At 24.7% G+C, this 19,452-nt stretch overlaps 1 protein-coding gene across 2 annotated transcripts; it reads left to right on the top strand.

The window, feature by feature from the left end:
* Positions 1-1,254: 1,254 nt before the first annotated feature.
* Positions 1,255-19,249, top strand: LOC145832353 (guanine nucleotide-binding protein-like 3 homolog). 2 transcript variants are annotated; one of them, XM_082939682.1, is made up of 16 exons: positions 1,255-1,370; positions 1,452-1,510; positions 3,361-3,510; positions 3,674-3,790; positions 5,227-5,319; positions 8,912-9,047; positions 10,275-10,378; positions 11,011-11,149; positions 11,388-11,475; positions 11,604-11,721; positions 11,917-11,982; positions 12,500-12,642; positions 14,791-14,881; positions 15,232-15,411; positions 16,024-16,060; positions 18,421-19,249. In XM_082939682.1, exons 1-16 carry the CDS (start codon positions 1,358-1,360, stop codon positions 18,504-18,506), a joined length of 1,620 nt encoding a protein of 539 aa, XP_082795808.1. In that variant the 5' UTR covers positions 1,255-1,357; the 3' UTR covers positions 18,507-19,249. The 2 variants fall into 2 exon arrangements, with proteins under 2 accessions (XP_082795808.1, XP_082795800.1); XM_082939674.1 differs by having other exon boundaries at positions 1,257-1,370; positions 11,008-11,149.
* The last annotated feature ends 203 nt before the right edge of the window (positions 19,250-19,452 follow it).

Genomic DNA, 19,452 nt, shown 5'->3' with positions numbered 1-19,452 from the left:
CAATAAAAACTTCTTGTGTTTAGATACTTTATTAAAAATGAAAGACTTGTAACAATAATAAGTATAAATGTAAACACTTATATTTAATTTAAACATTAATAATAGAATACAGTTCAATTATTCTACATATCCTTAAGCTCATTTTTCTTTATCCTGGACTTCACTTAGAGTGATTACTACTTTTGAGTACTCCACTTTCAAGCTTCCCTAGTATATTGAAATATTTTAACCTATGCAATGCAAAACGCACCTTATTTTTTATGGAAACTTTAGGAGCAGGAATTTGCTCTTCCTTATTCAACTCACCTCTGTCAATCTCACTTGTTTTACCAGTATTTGGATTGTTGGAATCTTCTAGAACTATTACAGGAGAATCAGGATGTTGATGATGAACATTTTACTCTTGTTAGCTAGGTAGATTTCTCTACTAACCATGGAAAGCTTTTGTTTCCAAACTTGTCAAGACTAGGTTGTACAATCTTAGAAACCTTATGCAATATATTTTCACCATAAACTGATAATGTCAAAGCACCTCCACTACTGTCCTACTTATGTGGATAGGTGCTGCCCTGGTTCTTTAGTAGACACCTAATGCTAACATAATAAGGTTGCAACTTCCTATCTTTATTGGTGACTGTATTTTTATCAAATCTTTTTCGCCATTCTTCTCTCCATACAGGACACACAGAAGGATTAACAAATTTGTTCAGCTTTTTTAAGAATGAAAAGTTATCATGCCGCTGACACCAATGAATAATTTCAGGGGATACTTGTCAGTTGCTGACAGCAGTGTTCCTCAATTGAATCACTGAGCCCAGAAATTTATCACTATCTAGGCTACCTGATTTTTTGTCATAAGGACTTATAAGTCTTTTTGCTAGCTTTACAGCAACTTCTGCTCTTCTTTTTAATCTTAGATAATAAGCAAAAGCTGTTTGATTTGTAACATCCCAGGTTTTAAAGAATTCCTTAGTTGAACCAGACAAAATTTCTGGTCCACAATTGCTCGATATCTCCTCAGTATTCAAACCTGGAAAATAATCTGGCACTTAATCAACCAAAAGAACCTGCTTGAGAGGTTGCACTGGGTGTGGAAAGTATTTCTGACCAGCTAGACAATCTGTCTCCCACTACTACAAACAGGAAAAAATCTGCATAGATATTTTCAAATATTTGTAGTTTTACGTATGTATACACTTTTAATTTTAATTATATAAACAATTAGTAACTATCCATGAGCAAACAACCTTATGTGGAAGTGTAGATTAAGTTATAGATCTTTTATAAAAGAATTTAAAAATAGTTTGTATAATATAATTTTTTTTATAGGTTTTATAAGTCCAATTAAAGTGAAATAATGGTAAAACCACGTTAGTTTTCTTTTCTTTAATTTTTATTTGAAATTTTTACTTTAAAATACATTTTATTAAAACTTTTGTGCTTTTCTACAGGTTGCAAGAGTAAAAGCAAGCGAATGAGCTGTAGTCTGAAATATAGAATCAGAAAAAATGTAAGATTATTGTGAACAGTTATTTTATAAAAAAAGTAGTTTTCTAATCCTTATATTTCCTTTTCCAAAATAAACCAAAATAATTGAATTATGGTTCTGTTGATTTTACAATGCCCTAAAAAGTAATCATTGTTATTTTTATTTTAGATTAACTTATTATATTAAAAAGTAATTCATGTACTAAGAATACTGTGAATACAAACAATAGTAAAGACAAATTACACTGAAGTTTTTTTACATTTTGTATTTAAAAAATTACAAACTAGAATATTTAGCATTCATAGTTCACTCTAATTATATTTAGAAAATTTCAGTGATTCCATTTGTCTAAAACTACCAAAAGCGTTTTATGTTAAGATTTATTTTAGTTTCTCAAAAAATATTAAGGGCATAGGGGGGGGTAAACACCCTTTTTTGGTTTTTTATCTTATTTTATATAGTTTTTACTAAGCTACAAGATGCTTTTTACAGATTTAAAAAATTCAAAATATTTTTTGAGATATAGCCGGTCAAAGTCGGAGGCAACAATAGGATCCTTATGGGAGGCGCAAACTAAAACGGCAAATAACTAGAAATTACTAAAAATCTATCTCCTCCTAGGTTTTTTGAGATAACTACCTCAAACTTTCAGGAAATGTTCCTTGCAGTATTTAGAAAATTCTGTCGGAACAGAATTTGAAAAAATTAAAAAATAAAAATTTTATAACAAAAAAACAAAAAAAAAACTGTTTTTTTTGTTTATTTTTTATATAAAATTTTTATTTTTTATTTTTTTTTAAATTCCTTCCGACAGAATTTTCTAAATATATCAAGGAACATTTCCTGAAAGTTTGAAGTAGTTATCTCAAAAAATGTAGGAGAAGATAGATTTTTAGTGAAATAGTCTATTTTTGCCGTTTTAGTTTGCGCCTCCCATAAGGATCCTATTGTTGCCTCCGACTTTGACCGGCTATATCTCAAAAATTATTTTGAATTTTTTAAATCTGTAAAAAGCATCTTGTAGCTTAGTAAAAACTATATAAAATAAGATAAAAAACCAAAAAAGGGTGTTTACCCCCCCCCTATGCCCTTAACTTTTTTTGTGTTCCTAACTTAAGTTTCTCTAAAAACAAATAAGGCAAAAATTTATATTCTAAATAATTTGATTTTTTTTTACTAACTTCTCTACTAAAGACACTGTTGATTCTTTGTTCTTTTGCTTCAGTTATCTTAATTTGAAGTCTATGTTATCTGGTAATCTGTCGGTTCCCAAACATTAATATCAGGCCGGATCGGAATAAAAATTTATTTTAATATTAGTATCTGGTATGATCCTATAAATCTCTTAAATTTTCCTAGAATATCTAGTGTAACTTTCAAAACTACCTGCTAATACGCCTAAGACCTTTTTTACTTTTCATCATGAACTCCAGAATATCTAGTATAAGTTTCAAATCCTCAAATATGTTCCAGTGACCTATTGGATTTAAAAAATAGATATTTTTAAAGAAGTTATCCAGCCGGATCCAAATTCAAATATTTTTTCAAAATTTGGATCTGGCTGGATGCAGATCCAAATTTTATTTTGAAATTAGGATCCATTCAAATTCAAAAAGGCATTATCAGGCTGGATCCAAATCCAAATACTAGAATCAGGTAGATCACTAATTTTATCTAAAATTTAAAAAAAGATGATGAAGTCTTAATTTATTCAAAAATGTATTTGGAAGTTTATATCCTTAAAGCAAGTAACAACTACAACTACATTTATCATCTTGTCAAATTTGCAAATATATTTTTTTTCATACTCTTAAGTCAAATAAAAAACAAATATAATTAATTCAAATGCTTATATTATGTTTTGTGAAAAGGTGGCTAATCATAATAAGAAGCAGAAGAAACAAGCTAGGAAAAACTTGAAAGAAGGAAAGGTTAAGCAAATTAAGAGAGATGCAGGAGTTCCTAATTCTGCACCTTTTAAAGAAGAAGTATTGAGAGAAGCTGCATTGCAGAAAAAGAATGTTAGTCTTTAGCTTATAACAAGACAAACTATAACAGTAAAAAAACTTAAGCTTTTTAAAATAAAGTTTTTTATAAGTTTTTAACATAAAGGTTGTTATTAACTTGAAAAGTGTTAATTTGTTAAAACATGTGACCTAAAATTTATTTGTAGCATATTTTTAGGCTGAAGAAATGCGTTTAAGAAAAAAGGAAGAGCAACGAAATCAAATTAAAACAAACTTAGCACTTGATACTGCAAAACAAAATGCGATTGAGTACCAAAAAAGTTCACAGGAAAAGGTACTTTTCATTTGTTTATCTGTAGAATATTTGCTTGCATTATGTTAAAAACTTTGTACTAAAAAAATGATAATGAAATGATATACCTCTGATAAAGCTGTTCTCATCATTAGTACGTCAAATGTTTAGCATAGTTTAAATAATTATGGGTCTTTAAAAATGAAGTATATACTTTTTTTAAAGTTACAAAAGCTTTGTTGTGACTAGTGTTTCAAAAAAAAATTTAAAGCAGCTTATGAGCTACAAAGTTTTTAAAATACTATAAGGAGTATCTTTTTTATGATGTATTTAAAAAATTTTCAATACAAATAGTAAATAATAAAGTATATAATTCTTTTTAATAAGTACATTTAGTTTATAATGAGTCTTTATTTACTATATACTATATGGTAAATAACGATTATTTAGTACTGATTTATATACAATAAGATAAATAAGACACACAGTTTACTAAACTTAATATATTTCGAGTGATTCTCATTACTAGAGTACAAAGCTAACAAGAGATAAAATTTTACAAACTTATATAATAGAAAAGTAATAATAGAATAATCAAAAGAGTTATAAAAGACTAAAAACAATTAGTAACAATTAAAACCATTTAAACTTACTTACATTATAATTGACCATACGTTAATATAATGGCAATAACACGACTTATAAAGTATTACAAAAATAAAGAAACAGTATAATCAAAATTTTTTTCCTTACATAAAACAGGTTTCTAAATAAAACACAAATAACTTCTAATTTAATTAAATTGAAAGCATTACTACAGTAAATTATTATTTAAATCTATTTGATTTACAACTATCTGCACACGTTGAGTTATTTACCAAATATTCTGCTATAGATAGACGTTTTGAAGCATTTAGAACTTTAACTGGTTTATCATCTTTCTTTTCTGAGTAGCAAAAACTCTCTACACTCTTTGAGACATGCCCTTTTATTTGTTTTTTAGTTATCTCGTTGTCAATCTGATATAGCTTGCTAAAAGAACTGATGATAATCGCTCGAAATATATTTAGCTTACTGAACTGTGTTTCTTGTTTATCATATTGTATAGTTAATAGGCAGTATTGTTTTAATATATCAATAAGAAGTATGATAAAACTGATTTATATTACAAATGTAAACATGTTTATAGAAAATAAAATTTGTCCATTAATAGTAAAGAACTAAATTAATGATGCTAGTAGTTGTATATGTATAACTCTTAAAGTTTTAAAATATAATGTTTATTTAACTCAAGCAGAATAAATTTGAAAGTTTTTCAATTATGATGGAATACAACATGTAATGCTGAAGTACCAAATATAAGTAAAATATGCTTTTATAATACTTACAAAATTTTTTGTTGTTTGAATTAGTGTTGAAAGCTTAAACTTCTTTAAAGTGTCTCTATTAAGTGTTTTTTAAAACTTGTTTTTCTAAAGGAGTCAATGATGGAAAAACTGTCCAAAAGTCACAATATTAGCATGTTATCTAGTGTTGCTTCTAAAAATGCTTATTATAAAGAATTTCGTAAGGTTTGTGAATTATGTGCATTTTAAAGTATATTTATTGCATTGTCATTAAAAATTGGAATTTATTGATAATTTTGTCTTCAATTAAAAATAGATTTAGTTAGTGAAAAGTAAAATTATATACTAGCAATAGATATAAATAATGAACTTCACACGACCAACAACAAAAGCATCCGAGACAACCTACGACTGGTTTCGTCCTAATTAGGACTCATCAAGCAGGCATAGTCGGGAGAAACCACTTTTGTGATCTCAGTACAAAGTACTAAAGCGACCGTTTATGGGTAAGGTTGAAAAAATTGGCGCGAACATATCAACTTTGTTGATGATGGCCGAAATAGATACTGGTTAAAACTGATCAAATGAGCACAGACTTCTCATAATAAGCTGACAATGTCTGAGACGTTGGGCTGTGAATGATTTAGCTGTGTCAATTTTTTCAACTTTACCCATAAACGGTCGCTTGTACTTTGTACTTAAGCCCACTTGGTAAGATCACAATAGCGGTTTCTCGTTATTTAATGTTGATGGCGCGAACATCTCAACTTTGTTGATGATGGCCGAAATAGGTTTGGTTAATACTAGTAATAGTAAATACTTTAAATTTGAATAAATATAAACTTACATGTATGTAATTAACTTCTTTATTAAAATAAATTTTGTAAAATAAGTTTTTTACTGGTTGTAGAAATTAAAAAACGTAGTATCAATAATAGTAAAATATTTTCTAAGATTAGTTTATTTTTAACAAACTTCTACAAAAGTTTTTTAAAATAAATTTTATAGATTTTTGTCTTAACTAAAAGAGTTTGCTCGATTTACTTAAATTTAAAGAGCAGTTACTATTTTATTATACTTCAAAAGGTCGTATTTTTTTTTGCCACCGAAATCTGGAAGTAATTAAGATATTTAATTTGCATAAAATTATTTAAATGAGTTTAAATTTTTTTATCTAATTTATCAAACATTTGAAAACAATTCGAATCAATTAATTTTTTGAATGTTTAATGTTACCTTATTTGAAGTATTGTTATTCTGACGAATTTTGAAACTAACTATCTTAAACATAAAATCATAAATTTTTATTTAAAAATGAAAAGTAAATTATTATAAAGTATTTACTTTATAAATGATAGATTTTTGATTCAGTATAATTTTTTTCTAATTAGAAACTTTAACTTTTTTGTACACAAATTTAAATGGTATGAAAAAAGAACTATAATTGTAAATTTTGTATCATTCTTCTTTAAGACAAACTTTTATTCAATATATAAAGTTTATTTAGAAAATGTGTTTGAGCTTTGTAAAATATTTTTTTTACTACGATTATTTTTTTTTATTGTGCAACTAGTCTAAAAAAGTATTATTTAATATGATTATTCAACTTCTTAAATATAATATGATTGTCAATAAAAGTAGGTTCAATTAGTCACTTAAAATATTGTTAAATAAGTAGTATGTATTTGCGGTTTAGAAATTGTCATTATCCCTTTTTTTTTGTACAAAACAACATTTTTTAATTCAAGATATATCTTATTTTTAATATACATAAAGTTTTAGGTTTTTCAAAGTTTAAAAATAAAGAATATTACAAAGTTAATTTTGGTACAGCTAAAAATAAGCTAAATAAAATAAATTATAGTTTCACTATTAAGGCTATTGGGGGGTTGCAAATAACTGATTTTTCTTAATTTTAATTTTCACATAAAAACCTAAGCTATCTGTTGTTTTTTTTTACCTTTTAAAATATTCAAAGTAGCTTTTGAGATATAAGATCTAGGCGATAAAAAAAAAGAGTTTTATAAGTTTTAAATGCGAGCTGCAAACTAAAAAAGCGGAAATAAACTATTTTACTAAAAATCCTTCTCAAGTATTTTAACAATTGTTTTTGTAATTTTTAGTCAAATTTTTAATAAATTTAGAAAAATTGCACGAAACAGATTTATTATTTTTTAACAAACAAAAAATTAGTTAGTTTTCTTTTAAATTTTGGTCATGAAACTCCGCTTCCAACATGTTGTTTGTAATGTTAGATAGAACATTTCCTAAAATTTTTATAGTAAATTGCTTTAAAAGTGAAGCAGGAAGTAGATTTTTTGTAATTTTTGCAAAATTCCCAAAAAATCAGCCTTCTAATTTTTTTTACCATGCAGTTGTTTCAGATTCTTTTTATACAAAACTAATTATATCTCAAAAGTTTTTTTTTTGTTCTATAAAAAGTGTCTTATAGTAAATATCTAAGCTATATAGATAAGTACAGGTCAATGTTAATTTTTTGTAAAAAAAATGTTTTAACTCCCTTTGGCCTAAATTACGCAAACAAATTAAATCAACACTAATTCCAATTTAAAGCATTTCTGAATATAAAAAATATATATCCTTTGGATAGTATGATGTTTTATTTAATTTTAGTTTAATGTGCTCTATACTTTATAGATATGTGCTTATTTATAGATAAAGTGAAATGGGTCAGAATAGCATAGAATGAAACTTTAGCACAGAGTGACACTTTAGCATAGAAGCGTCACTTAAGAACATATTTACAGTTTAGCACGCATTTTGCTTTACCACATCGTTTTGCATGAATCTTTTTTTATGTTTATATAGCAGTTGTACTATTATGTTCAAAGTTATAAAAACGAACTATGTAAAGATTTAAATAAATAGTTAACAAGCTTTAAATTTGTTACGAGTTTAAGCATAAACTATAACTGTACGAATTGTACTACTAGTCATTTTAAAACAAATCTAAACTTTTTTTCAGTTGCCATAAATTGTTTACTTAAAACTTAAATTAATAAAATTTTCAAGTATGATAAAAAAAGGTTTAAAGTAAAATTTAATACTTAGACTTCTAAATTTAGTATGCAATTTTAGACTGTGTTCAAAATATGTACTTAAAGAGATTATTAAAGTTGTTTTTTTTTTATGATGCGTTTTAATTTTTTATGTAATGATTTTTATGATTCTAACAAAACTTTTAAATAATCAAAATTTAAAGTAGAATTTAAATAAAGGATTTTAGAAAATTAAAATGAGTAGTTTTGGTAAGTTTTTTTTCACACTTTGAAGTGCTTAAGTGCGGACAGGATGATTACTGTATTAATTTGAAATATAAACATTTTATTCAATAAACTCTGATTTATTATCAAATTCAATATCTAAAAAAATTGATCGTGCTTAAGTGACACTACGTGCAAAAGTTATATTAAGTGCTAAAGTTTGTGGAAAGGTGACGCTGTGCTAAATAGACACTGTAATATCTATGGTAGAAATATATATATGTTAGATATTTTTGAGTGTGTCATAAGATTTGTATAAGCAAAAGCTTAACAAAATAAAGATTTAATAAGTGTTTTTTAAAAGATAACATAATGTTCATCTCAGTTTTTTTTTTAAGTTTGTACCTAATAATTAAAATGTAAATGAACTAAAAATTTGGTCTTATAATTGTAGATAAAACGCGGTTAGTTTCAATATTTTAGTTTTTTATCAAAACAGAAAATTATTATATTTTAATTAAAAGTTTGCTTTTTTTGTTAAAACCCACCACATCAATTTTGTTGAAATTCTATTTATTTAACTTATTATAAAGGTTGTGGAAACCGCAGATGTTGTAATTGAAGTTTTGGATGCCCGTGATCCACTTGGATGCAGATGCAAAGAAGTTGAAAAAGCAATTCTAGATAGTAATGCTAACAAAAAGATCATCCTACTTTTAAATAAGATTGGTTAATAAATCTTTATAATTTTATATTAGAATGAGAGTAAATTTTGCACGGATGTATTTACTTAAAAAAAAAGTTTTTAGCTCATTTACTCAAGTATTTTTTGCATTTTAAGAATAATCCTACTGTAACAGTTTGAAAAATTTCAGAAAAAATATATATTTACTTTAATTAAAGAATTGTACAAAACAATTGTTTATTATAAATTGTATTTTAGACTAAGGGGCTTTGGAAGCGATTAATTTTTGCTTTGCGTACCCTTATATTTCAAAACTTATTTTGAATTTTTAAAAGCAGTACAAAGCAACTGTTATCTAAGTTAAAGATATTTAAAATGAGATCATATCAATAAGCATTACCCTCTATGCCCTTATTTCAGTTTTAGTATAACATTTTTAATTTATATTCAAATAAGAAAATTTGAACTTTTTCTGAGTTTTACTTACTTAGGCAAGTTGAAATACATTTTAAGCATTTAAGTTAATTTAAATTAAGAACAAGCCTATGTGTAAAAGATTAAATTAATTTGAGTGTTTAAAAATATAATTTCAGAAAGTCATAGTCTTTTTTTATAAACTTTATAATATGATATTTTCATTAAAATTAAATAAAAAACTAGCGATGATTAAAAACAGTTCTAATGAAGTTATCTCCATCTTGTGTAGCAAAGTAGATTATGGCTTTTGACTAATTATGTTTTATCTTTTTTTCTTGACTTTTTAGTAATTAAATCATTATTCAGTTAAGTTTTTTACTATATTTAAGTAGAAATTTTATATATTAGTTTGATTGAAGCAAACCAAATTTGATATCTACTGAAATGGTTTGATTTTTTTGGACTCTAATACTTTTAATCAAGTTTACAGAAAAGTGTAAACAAGTTAATTAAATATCGTGCCGTTTAAATTTGGTAAAAGATAACCAAGTTTTCTTCAACGCTGTGTGATAATTTCTTTTCGAAATTTCAACCCTTTGATTTTTTATAAACTTGTTTCACAATAAAAAGTTAAAATTTTAGCTTGTTTGGGAATACACTCACGTACTTATAGTCTTATTGTTAATTTTAAAATAATATATAACTAGATACATGTTTTAAGTAAAAGTAAGTTTTTCCAGTGACCCAAAATTTTAGTCATGTCTAAGCAGATTCTAGCTATTTTCTCTTTTAAAAGAAGCAATCCTTTAATTAACATATAATATTTAATGATATTATTCTAATACTCACCACAGATTTAGTACCAAAGAAAAATGTTGAAGCATGGATTAAGTATTTGAATAGCGAATATCCAACGGTTGCATTTAAGGCTGCTACTCAAACTTATATGGATAGGCTGGTTAGTTGAAAATTTTATTATAAATGCAAGTTATAATTTTTGATAAGCTTGAGCTATAAAAGTTAAAAAAAAAGTTATTAAACATATTTTGGATTAAATTAATTCTCTTTTGAGATTGAAATATGTTAAGTATTATGTATATGTTACTTTTTTAAAGTTTAATAGATTTAATTTTTTTCTTATAAAGTGTTTGTGTGTACCCGGAATACATATTTTATTTTATACAATGTCTGTATATTAGTTTTCAAGTTTAAAACATATACAGAGTATATAGTTCTTTTGCTAAACATTTTCTAAATACATAGTTTTGATTAAAATTAAAGTGTATATATATATTTGTTTATACAACCTTCTGTTATCTTGGAAATTGAGAAATTATTTTTTAATTAGTATTGAGGTAAATTATCTTATATTAACTAAATACATACTTATTTAACAATATCATAATATTTTACTTTTTCAAATCGTCCTTTAGGTATGTCAATTATTATTTGTAATTTAATTGTATTTATCTTAATTGCTATATAGAAAATATTATACTTCAATTATTGTATTTTTTATATATACAGCAAGCAAAATACATATTTTATATGTTGTTTTTTCATTAAAAAATATAAACAATTTTTCAGCAGATGCAATGTAAAGAACCACTTAAGAGCTTAAAAACCCAAATATTATCCAACACTGCACAGTGCGTAGGTGCAGATTCTCTGTTTAAAACTGTAAGTATGGTCGGAGGTAAAGGAACTTCTATTAAAGTTGGAGTTATTGGTCAGTATTGTATATGAATTTTCCTTTTTTCCTTTGCTTTTTTACTATAACTTAAAAATGTATTATCAAGAATATAAATTAAAAATGCAGTATATTAAATTAAGTGACGTTTTTTAGTCAGTAAGTACAAAAAATATATCTTTAGTTTTAATACAAATTAGTTTCAAATTTTTATATAATAAGTTAATTATAACTCACAGAATTTAACCTTTTAAAATGCAACATAATTACAAAATAGGATATCCAAATGTTGGTAAGAATAGTGTTGTCAACAGTCTAAGAAGAGCAAAAGCTTGTAGCATGGGATCAACTTCAGGATTTGTAAAGTTTGTGTAACATTAAAATTAACTAATTAAAAATTAACTAACACATTTTATTATTTATTAAAAAATATTTAAACCTAAAGCAACCATTGTGTAAAGATTTATAAAAGTTATTAAATTACCTATTTTAGAAGTATAAAGGATCTTGTTAGTTCGAAGAATATTAAGATTCTAGACACTCCTGGAATAGTCATGGCTAAAGAAAATGGAAATAACGATGCTTCTGTTATTCTTCGTAATTGTGTAAAAGTAAGATTATTAGATACAATCTAAATGTAGCATTTATAATTATTTTACTACTTACTTGTAAGTGAAAAAAAGCTTTCTCCAATAGAACTAAGTTTTAGTTAATAAGTTGTCGTTACTACTTATGGTTTTTACAGACGTTCTGTTTACAATGTTGTAAGCTTCATTATAATTTTTAATTTAATAAAAATTTTACAGACAGAAGTGATAGCCGATTCAAAACCAGCAGTTGAAGAAATCATAAAACGCTGTAATAATGATCAGGTGTGTCTCATATGCAGATAAAAATATCCCATAATGTGTATTACATTTAAGTCTATAGAAATTGAATAGTTTACATAGTAATGTTTTGCAAATATAAGATTAAAAAGACTAATCTAGTAACAGTCTATCTTCTTTGTCGTTGTTTCAAAAATATTAATTTGTTTATGGAGTTTTTGGTTCAGAATCTTTATATTCCAACATGTCATTTCTTTTAAACTGTATCAGAAATGTTTTCTAAAATTTACAAAGTTTTTAGCTCAAAAAAAAAAAATTAGATCGATCATTAGTCATTATTAAAATATCTTATAAAATTGCCGAAGAAAACTATTGCAGTCTGTCGGAAAGCTTTTTACAAAAATTACTTATTTTCAAAACAAAGTTAATTAAAATTTCTATATTATATTACTTATTATCTAATATTATTAACTAATTTATCAAGCAATACAAAAGCGTTATTATTTTTTGTATTCAATAAATAAGGCTTGAAAATGTATTTTATAAAATAAATTTTATACAGCTTATGATGATGTACAATATTGGAAGTTTTGAAAATGTTGATCAGTTTCTTATGCTGATCGCAAAAAAATACGGTAAGTTGAAAAAGGGTGGTCGTCCAAATATGAATCAGGCTGCTAAGCAAATACTGAACGATTATATAAGGTGGGTTCTGCTTTACTTGTATAAAAACGTTTTGTTCATGTGTTATGAGTAGTTATCAAATTGATTCAAACTATTGTCTTTGATACTTGTTGAGCAATCAAATATTTTTTTTTACAAATTAAGACTAATTGTTAATAGCTTAATTAAAAACAAAATTCTATATGAGCTAGTTTTTAAGACCCCATATTATTTATTCATAGAATATTTATAAAGTTATTTTTGTTAAACTATAACTTGTCATATATGAAAAAGTTTATCAAACTACTGCTTATTGTTAAATAATAAATTAAACTTAAATTAAAGAATTATAATTATTAACTGAAGCAGAAAAAAATATGCAAAAATTAAGTAAAAGCATTAGGCTTTAATATTTTTACAATAATGTTAAACTTCTTATGAAATTTAAGAATTTTCAGTCTTGTATATTTTAAGTATTGACTAATATTATGAGGTTTTTTCTGTAAAGTGTCTTTGATATATGAAACGTAATTAAATTATTGAAATTCTAATGTTTGTATAACAGAGAGCTCAAAGTTAAAAAAAAATATTTAGGGTAGTTTAATAACTCAAGTTTTTAATTTAGTGATACATTTAAAATATAATAAAAAACAATATTTTATGACATTATACTTCCTAACACACGCCATCTTTCAAGATCATTTATATCATGCTTTGCTATACTCTAATGATTTTTAAATATTTATAGAATAAATTATTATTTAAAAAAACTTTGATTAAAAACGGCAGAAGATAGTTTATTTGGAATAAAATGTTTGTTTGATGCCATCCACAAAACAAGCAAAAAGCTCAAATTTTGAAGTTTTTCTAAATATAGTTCAACAAAATTTTTAAGCTGTAATAAGCCTTTTGTAGCATAAGGTATAAGTCTACAAAGCATAAGGTATTTGCTTAAAATGAGGCTGTTTCCCTATACCTGAGATCATAGTTGCAGTTGTGGAGATGAGCTTATTGCCATAAAATTATTAATTTTTAAGTCAAGATGATCATATTTAATCATTTTTAAATCTAGCTGTCGTGAAACTCTTATTCATTGCCCTTAGATTTTAATACTAAATGCACGACAGTTTTAGAGTGAGGAAGCATAACATTTAAAACCGCTACACTTACTAAAACTATAATCATGGAAAATTGTGGTAACCCTGTTCGGAACTGATTTGAATTTTTTGTAAATATAGCAATTGTAAATGCTCAAGGTTTTTACACTTTGATCGACATGTGTCTAGTCTGGACTAATTAAATAAGGAAAAGGATGAATTATTTGAACCGCTATACTTAATAATGCACCATTTATAATCGCTCTGCTTTTAATACAAAATTAAATTTGACCATTATATTTTGACTAAATAGCATCTATGCTTGAAGTTACCATAAACTTTTAATTTTAATTTTATTGAATTTTTAAAAATATTTTATTAAAACTTGAATTGTTTACCTTATTTTTTATATAAAGTATGCGTATAAAACAGTGCAAAGTTATGATACAATTGGGGTTTTAAAAATTATAAATATAATGCTAGTTATTAATGCTTAATGTACAAAATAGTAAATATATTTTACGTTTATTTAAAGCTTAGCTGTATTTATTATACTATTTTATGAACTTTTTTTTTTCAATATCCTTGTTGAGACAAAATATTTTGCTCTTTACCAGAGGTCGGCAAACTGCGGCCGCGGGATACTCGTATCCCATGAAGAGTAGTTTTTTTTTAATTTTAAATTTAATTTAAGTTTATATGCTTATGATTTAAGGGAGTGAAAAAATTCAAGTCAATGCAATTTTAGTAAAGCTTTTAAATTTTAAAATCCTCAAAATAATCCAATTTTTTAGAAGAAGTTGTTCTATCTATTACTGCAATTGTTGTTGTAACTGGATACACTACCGAAAATATATACTTCGTATAAAAATTTAGAAACCATTAATTGCTAATAACGAACGAAACTGTGTATTTCCTCGATAAATTGATTAGTTTTTTTCAAATTGTTCTTGTAATAAAAAAAAACATTTATATAATTTTCATGAAGATTATATTTATGTCATTTAGTTAGAATGTAGATACGGTTTCGAGTTCAAAGTTTACTATTTTTTTTTAAGATGTTTTAAGTAAAATTTTGTTCGAATACAAACAGTGGGAAGATTTTGTACTACACTCAACCCCCACAGAACAATATTGTTGTAGATGAAAAAAAAGCCACCAACCTGTCGCCGAAGTTTGATTGGGTATTTTAGAATTTATTATTAGTATTACATGCTTTGAAAAAAAATGTCAAGGTTTTTTTATGAGCTTTTAGCTGTTTATACTTTATCGAATCATATTTCAAAAGACTATTTATTTTAAGATTATGGTATTAAGTGTTTTTTTTTATAAAATGTAAGTCAAACTAATGATACTCCTTAAATAGACAAGTTAAAAATTGTGCTCAAATGAATGTTTAGAAAAACTACGTTAGCCAATAAGTTCATAAAAAATAAATATTAAATAGATTAATAAACGTGTAAGTTTTTTGGTACTACAGGTAGTATTTACTACATCTCAGAGTACAAAGCTTTTTAATATTTTATTGTTACAGACTCAGTTGGATGATGACAACAAACAGGTAGTCGGTAATATTATGGGAAACCCATCGATTTCCCATTCAGTTCTCTTGCAACAACCGGTTGTAACTAATCAGTTTGTAGAAACTGACCAATCAGATGTTGTTTTGCCAGATGACAATGATTCAATGGATGTTGAAGAAACTCCAAATGATGTCAGTTTATATTTTATATTGCCCTGCATCAATGTTTTTCCGATAAAAAATAATAATTTATAAAATACAAGGTTATGATTAAACAATATGTATTGTTTGTTTTAAGTTTTAAACAGAGAGTAAAATTCATATTTTTTCATTACTGAGATAGTTATTTATTTTTATTAGTAGTAATAATTGAAAACAAAGTATTGCTCGTTTAACTAACAGTAAAGAACTAGTGAAATAAAATATATGGGTTGAAAATTATTTAAGTAACACTGTTTTAATAATGTTTGTTAATTAAGTAAACACAGAGTATAATTTTATTTACACTGTATTAAGTTTTTTATTTCAGTTATTTACAAATTATTTTCGAATATAAAAAGATACCTCAGTTTTTGTATTAACTTGTTAAAAATAATCTTAAAATTTATATGTAAATGGGTAAAATTAAAAAAAAAAAGATTAATAACAAAACTAAAAAAGGAAAATTTACCTTTTCTTTGTGAAAAACTTTATTGTAAGTCTTATTTATTTTTTTAAACTTTTTAATAAACAACGTATATTTAATAAGAATTTAAAATAAGTTGAATAATAACTTCTAAATAATGTTTAAATTAATATTTTTAGCTCGGAAAGATAAAAGCAAAGAAGCAGAAGAAAGCTGGTTAGTTTGTTTGAAATTTTTTAAATATTGTGTAAAAGATGAAACTTTGTCTCCAAAAGTATTTTTTTAAACTTGAAAGTACTTATTCTTTTTTGTTTAAACACTTAATTATTTAAATTATAATAATATGAATACTAAACCCTTCAAAAGTTAAAGGTATACTTTTCTGAAGAGTTTTTTTAAAATGCGTTATAAATGAAAGGTGTTTTTATCGTCAATTATTATTTATTGCATTAGCTAAGTCAATTGCAATTTTTGAATTTAATTTCTAAATAATATTTATGCAGAATTCATCAGGAAAATACTTGAATTAAGTTTTAAAATCACTTTGTTAACACAAAAAGATGTTTTAGTCTAACCTTCTTATTATTTTTCAATTGATGTAATTTTTATTATGTTTAGTCTACGAAAAATAAAACCCCAGATAAAATACTTATTATAACTTAGATTTACTTTAAAAAAGAAAAATAGATACAAGTATAGTTCTCTTTAGGTTGGTTTGGTAAAACTTAAATTGAATTAAAGTAATTTCTCTTTTTGTGGATCGTTTTTATAATGAACTTAAGTTATGTCAAGAAAAATAGGCTATTTTTATGTAATTTTTATTGAAAGAAAAATATACTCATCTCTGCTTCGAAATATTTCTAATTTACTTTTGGAGTTTAGACCATAAGCATAGAGGTAAACTATAGCAAAAAAGTATTTTTTTTACACTGATAACTAAATAAATATTTTTACCGTTTTTTTAATCTCAAAGTAATTTTTGAGACATAATGGTCTCTCCAAATTTGATTTATTAAGTTCTTATGAGGCGCAAACTAAAAAAAAAATATAATTCATTTAAAATATATCTATGTCTATAGTTTTGGGCTATTGTTTTCAAACTTAAGCAGTTTAAGGAAAAATGCCTGCAATTTTTAAGTAAATTGCTTTAAATGTGGAAGAAGATAGATTTCAATATTTTTTAAAACTCAAGAATTGGTTATGAAAAACTTATGTTTGTACATTTGTAATAGAAACATTATACAAAACTGACTTGATATCAAAAATTGGTTATTCTTTTAAATAATCATTGGTTATTCTTTTAAATAATCATTTTAAAATTATCCTACAATATAACCTATAGCCCACCATTCGGAAATCTCTAGGCCGCAACGTATTTATTAACTTGAGAATTTTTGAAAATAATTACGATTGAGTTTTTTTATAATGAATGGTTTAAAATGTATATTTATTTTAATTTTCAGTACACACTGTGAACTACACAGTAATGATCATTTTGATACTGAAAAAATAATTTTATTAAAATTTTGTGTCTTAACAGCTTTTTTTAAGTTTTCATATATTTTTCAAAATAGCGCGGCTCTAGAAAACTTGTTTTTAACAAGTTTGTTCCGTGAAAGGCTTTTTTAGTAAATTTGGCCGGCTGGCTTGAAAAATTTCCCACCCTATTATAATATATACCAAATGTTTTTAAGGTAGATCATATATTAATTTAAAAATGAATCCCTATTTGATTTAATAAGGTATGAAAATATATTGAATTTTTCTGTATTAATCTACGTTTTGTATTTTACATCTTAAAACACTTAAATTTTTATATATTCTAGACAAAAATGCTAGTTTTTATAATTTTAAACAACTTTATTCTTCTTAAAAGTTTATAATTCAGAAAGTGTACATACAGACTATTGATAATTTCGTGTTGCATTGATTTTGACGGACTGAATAAGTTTTAAAAATATCAATTTAAGATAAAAAATATATCGTATAACAATATTGTTTACTTTCTATTTATTAGCCAGGTAGATTCAGTTTGCCATATTTTGAATTTTTCATTGCTGAAGATTAGATATGTTTATCATGTATATTAAAAAGAAATTATTCATGTTTTAGAAATTTTAGCTTCAACTGAAAGTTGTAAATTATCTGATTTTTTATTTTAGACAAGTTTAACATTTGAAATACTTTTTAAATTTTAAATGTATAAAATTATTATTACGAAGTAATCTTTTGTTTTTCTATAAAACAAAACTAGTATAAATGTAGTTACAAGTATAAAAATATTAGAAGCTAAATAAATCAAAAAGTAAGTTACTGTGGTACGTGTTTTTGAAAAATTACTGTGTATGAATTAAATAGTTTCATAATTTAGTAGTTAACTCATAACTTTTTATTTGGATCAGATATTTTATGCGTTAATTTCGGAAGAATTGACAGCTTTGTTCATAAAGTTTATTTATGCTTGTGTATCTAAAAGCTATTATTAAAAAACTAAACAACATCTATAAAACCAAAATAAATCCTAAGGTTTTAAAAATTAAAATTCATTTAACTGCAATTAGCATATAACTTTTTAGATAAGAATGACGAAACTTCTGCTTTTGGATCTAGCGACACAAAGAGTACAAAACCATACAACTTCGTTGAAAACATGGAAAACTAAATATTATAAATTGTATTAGTTCAGGGTTGCCATTTTACCTGGAAAAACCTGATATTCGACAATTTAGGCAAAAATAACCTGGAAAAACCTGGAATATGAGAAATTTTGATCAAATAACCTGGAATTTTTAATAAATTTAATATTTCAGTAGTGAAATTTAGATTTGACACAAAAAATCTATCATATAAATATGATTTTTTTTTGTCATCATCAAAATTTTTTTTTATTAAAAAACACATTTAAGGTAACTTTACAACATCTTTTCAATGTTTTTATACTATTTAACACAGTTTCTTTTATAGGAACGAACTTATAACTAAAAATAGACCCAACAATGTGTACTTTTAAAAACCTGGAAGAAATTTGGTAAACCTGGAATTTTTTCTTTTTAAAAACGAGTGGCAACCCTGTAGTATTTGTTTAATTCTAAAAGTTCTAAACGTTGTAGAATTTTTATACAGAATTTTAATTTGTGCATTTTAGTGATATCTAACTAGTCAATAAATTTTAGGTTCATTTAGTTGTATAAAAATATATAATGTATACAGTACGTTGTAAACACTATTTTTGTGACTTAGTTTACAAAGAAGTTTATCTCGTTAAAAATAAATTTAAAGGTGCTAAAATAATTTACTTTTTGAAAAAAAAATATTTTAAACTGCGTTATATGAATTTGTACAATATATATAATATGTTTTTACAGTTGCCTTATTTTCCTACAAATTATTTTTGCTAAGTTTTCTAAAAATATGGTTCATAAGTTTTTAATCTTGAAATATCACTTAATGGACCAAATAAAATGCTTTCTTTATTAAAATAATGATCTAATTTATGAAGTTATTTTTAAATGAAAACGCAAGTTTTAAATTTCTATATAATAAACACTTATCCATGGAAAAATGTTAGTTTGATATTAGATTTTATAATCGAATATCATCAATCAAAG

This window comes from Thalia democratica, chromosome 1, assembly GCF_965202585.1.
Source record: "Thalia democratica chromosome 1, ktThaDemo2.hap1.1, whole genome shotgun sequence".
Taxonomy (NCBI): Eukaryota; Metazoa; Chordata; class Thaliacea; order Salpida; family Salpidae; genus Thalia; species Thalia democratica.
This window is presented reverse-complemented; position numbering and strand designations above follow the sequence as displayed.

What these genes read in the sequence shown, in the direction of transcription:
- LOC145832353 (XM_082939674.1), top strand. An exon ending in TATTAAAGTTGGAGTTATTG is followed by an intron (nt 11,150 to 11,387) that starts GTCAGTATTGTA and finishes ATTACAAAATAG; the next exon opens with GATATCCAAATGTTGGTAAG. An exon ending in TGTCGCCGAAGTTTGATTGG is followed by an intron (nt 14,882 to 15,231) that starts GTATTTTAGAAT and finishes TTATTGTTACAG; the next exon opens with ACTCAGTTGGATGATGACAA.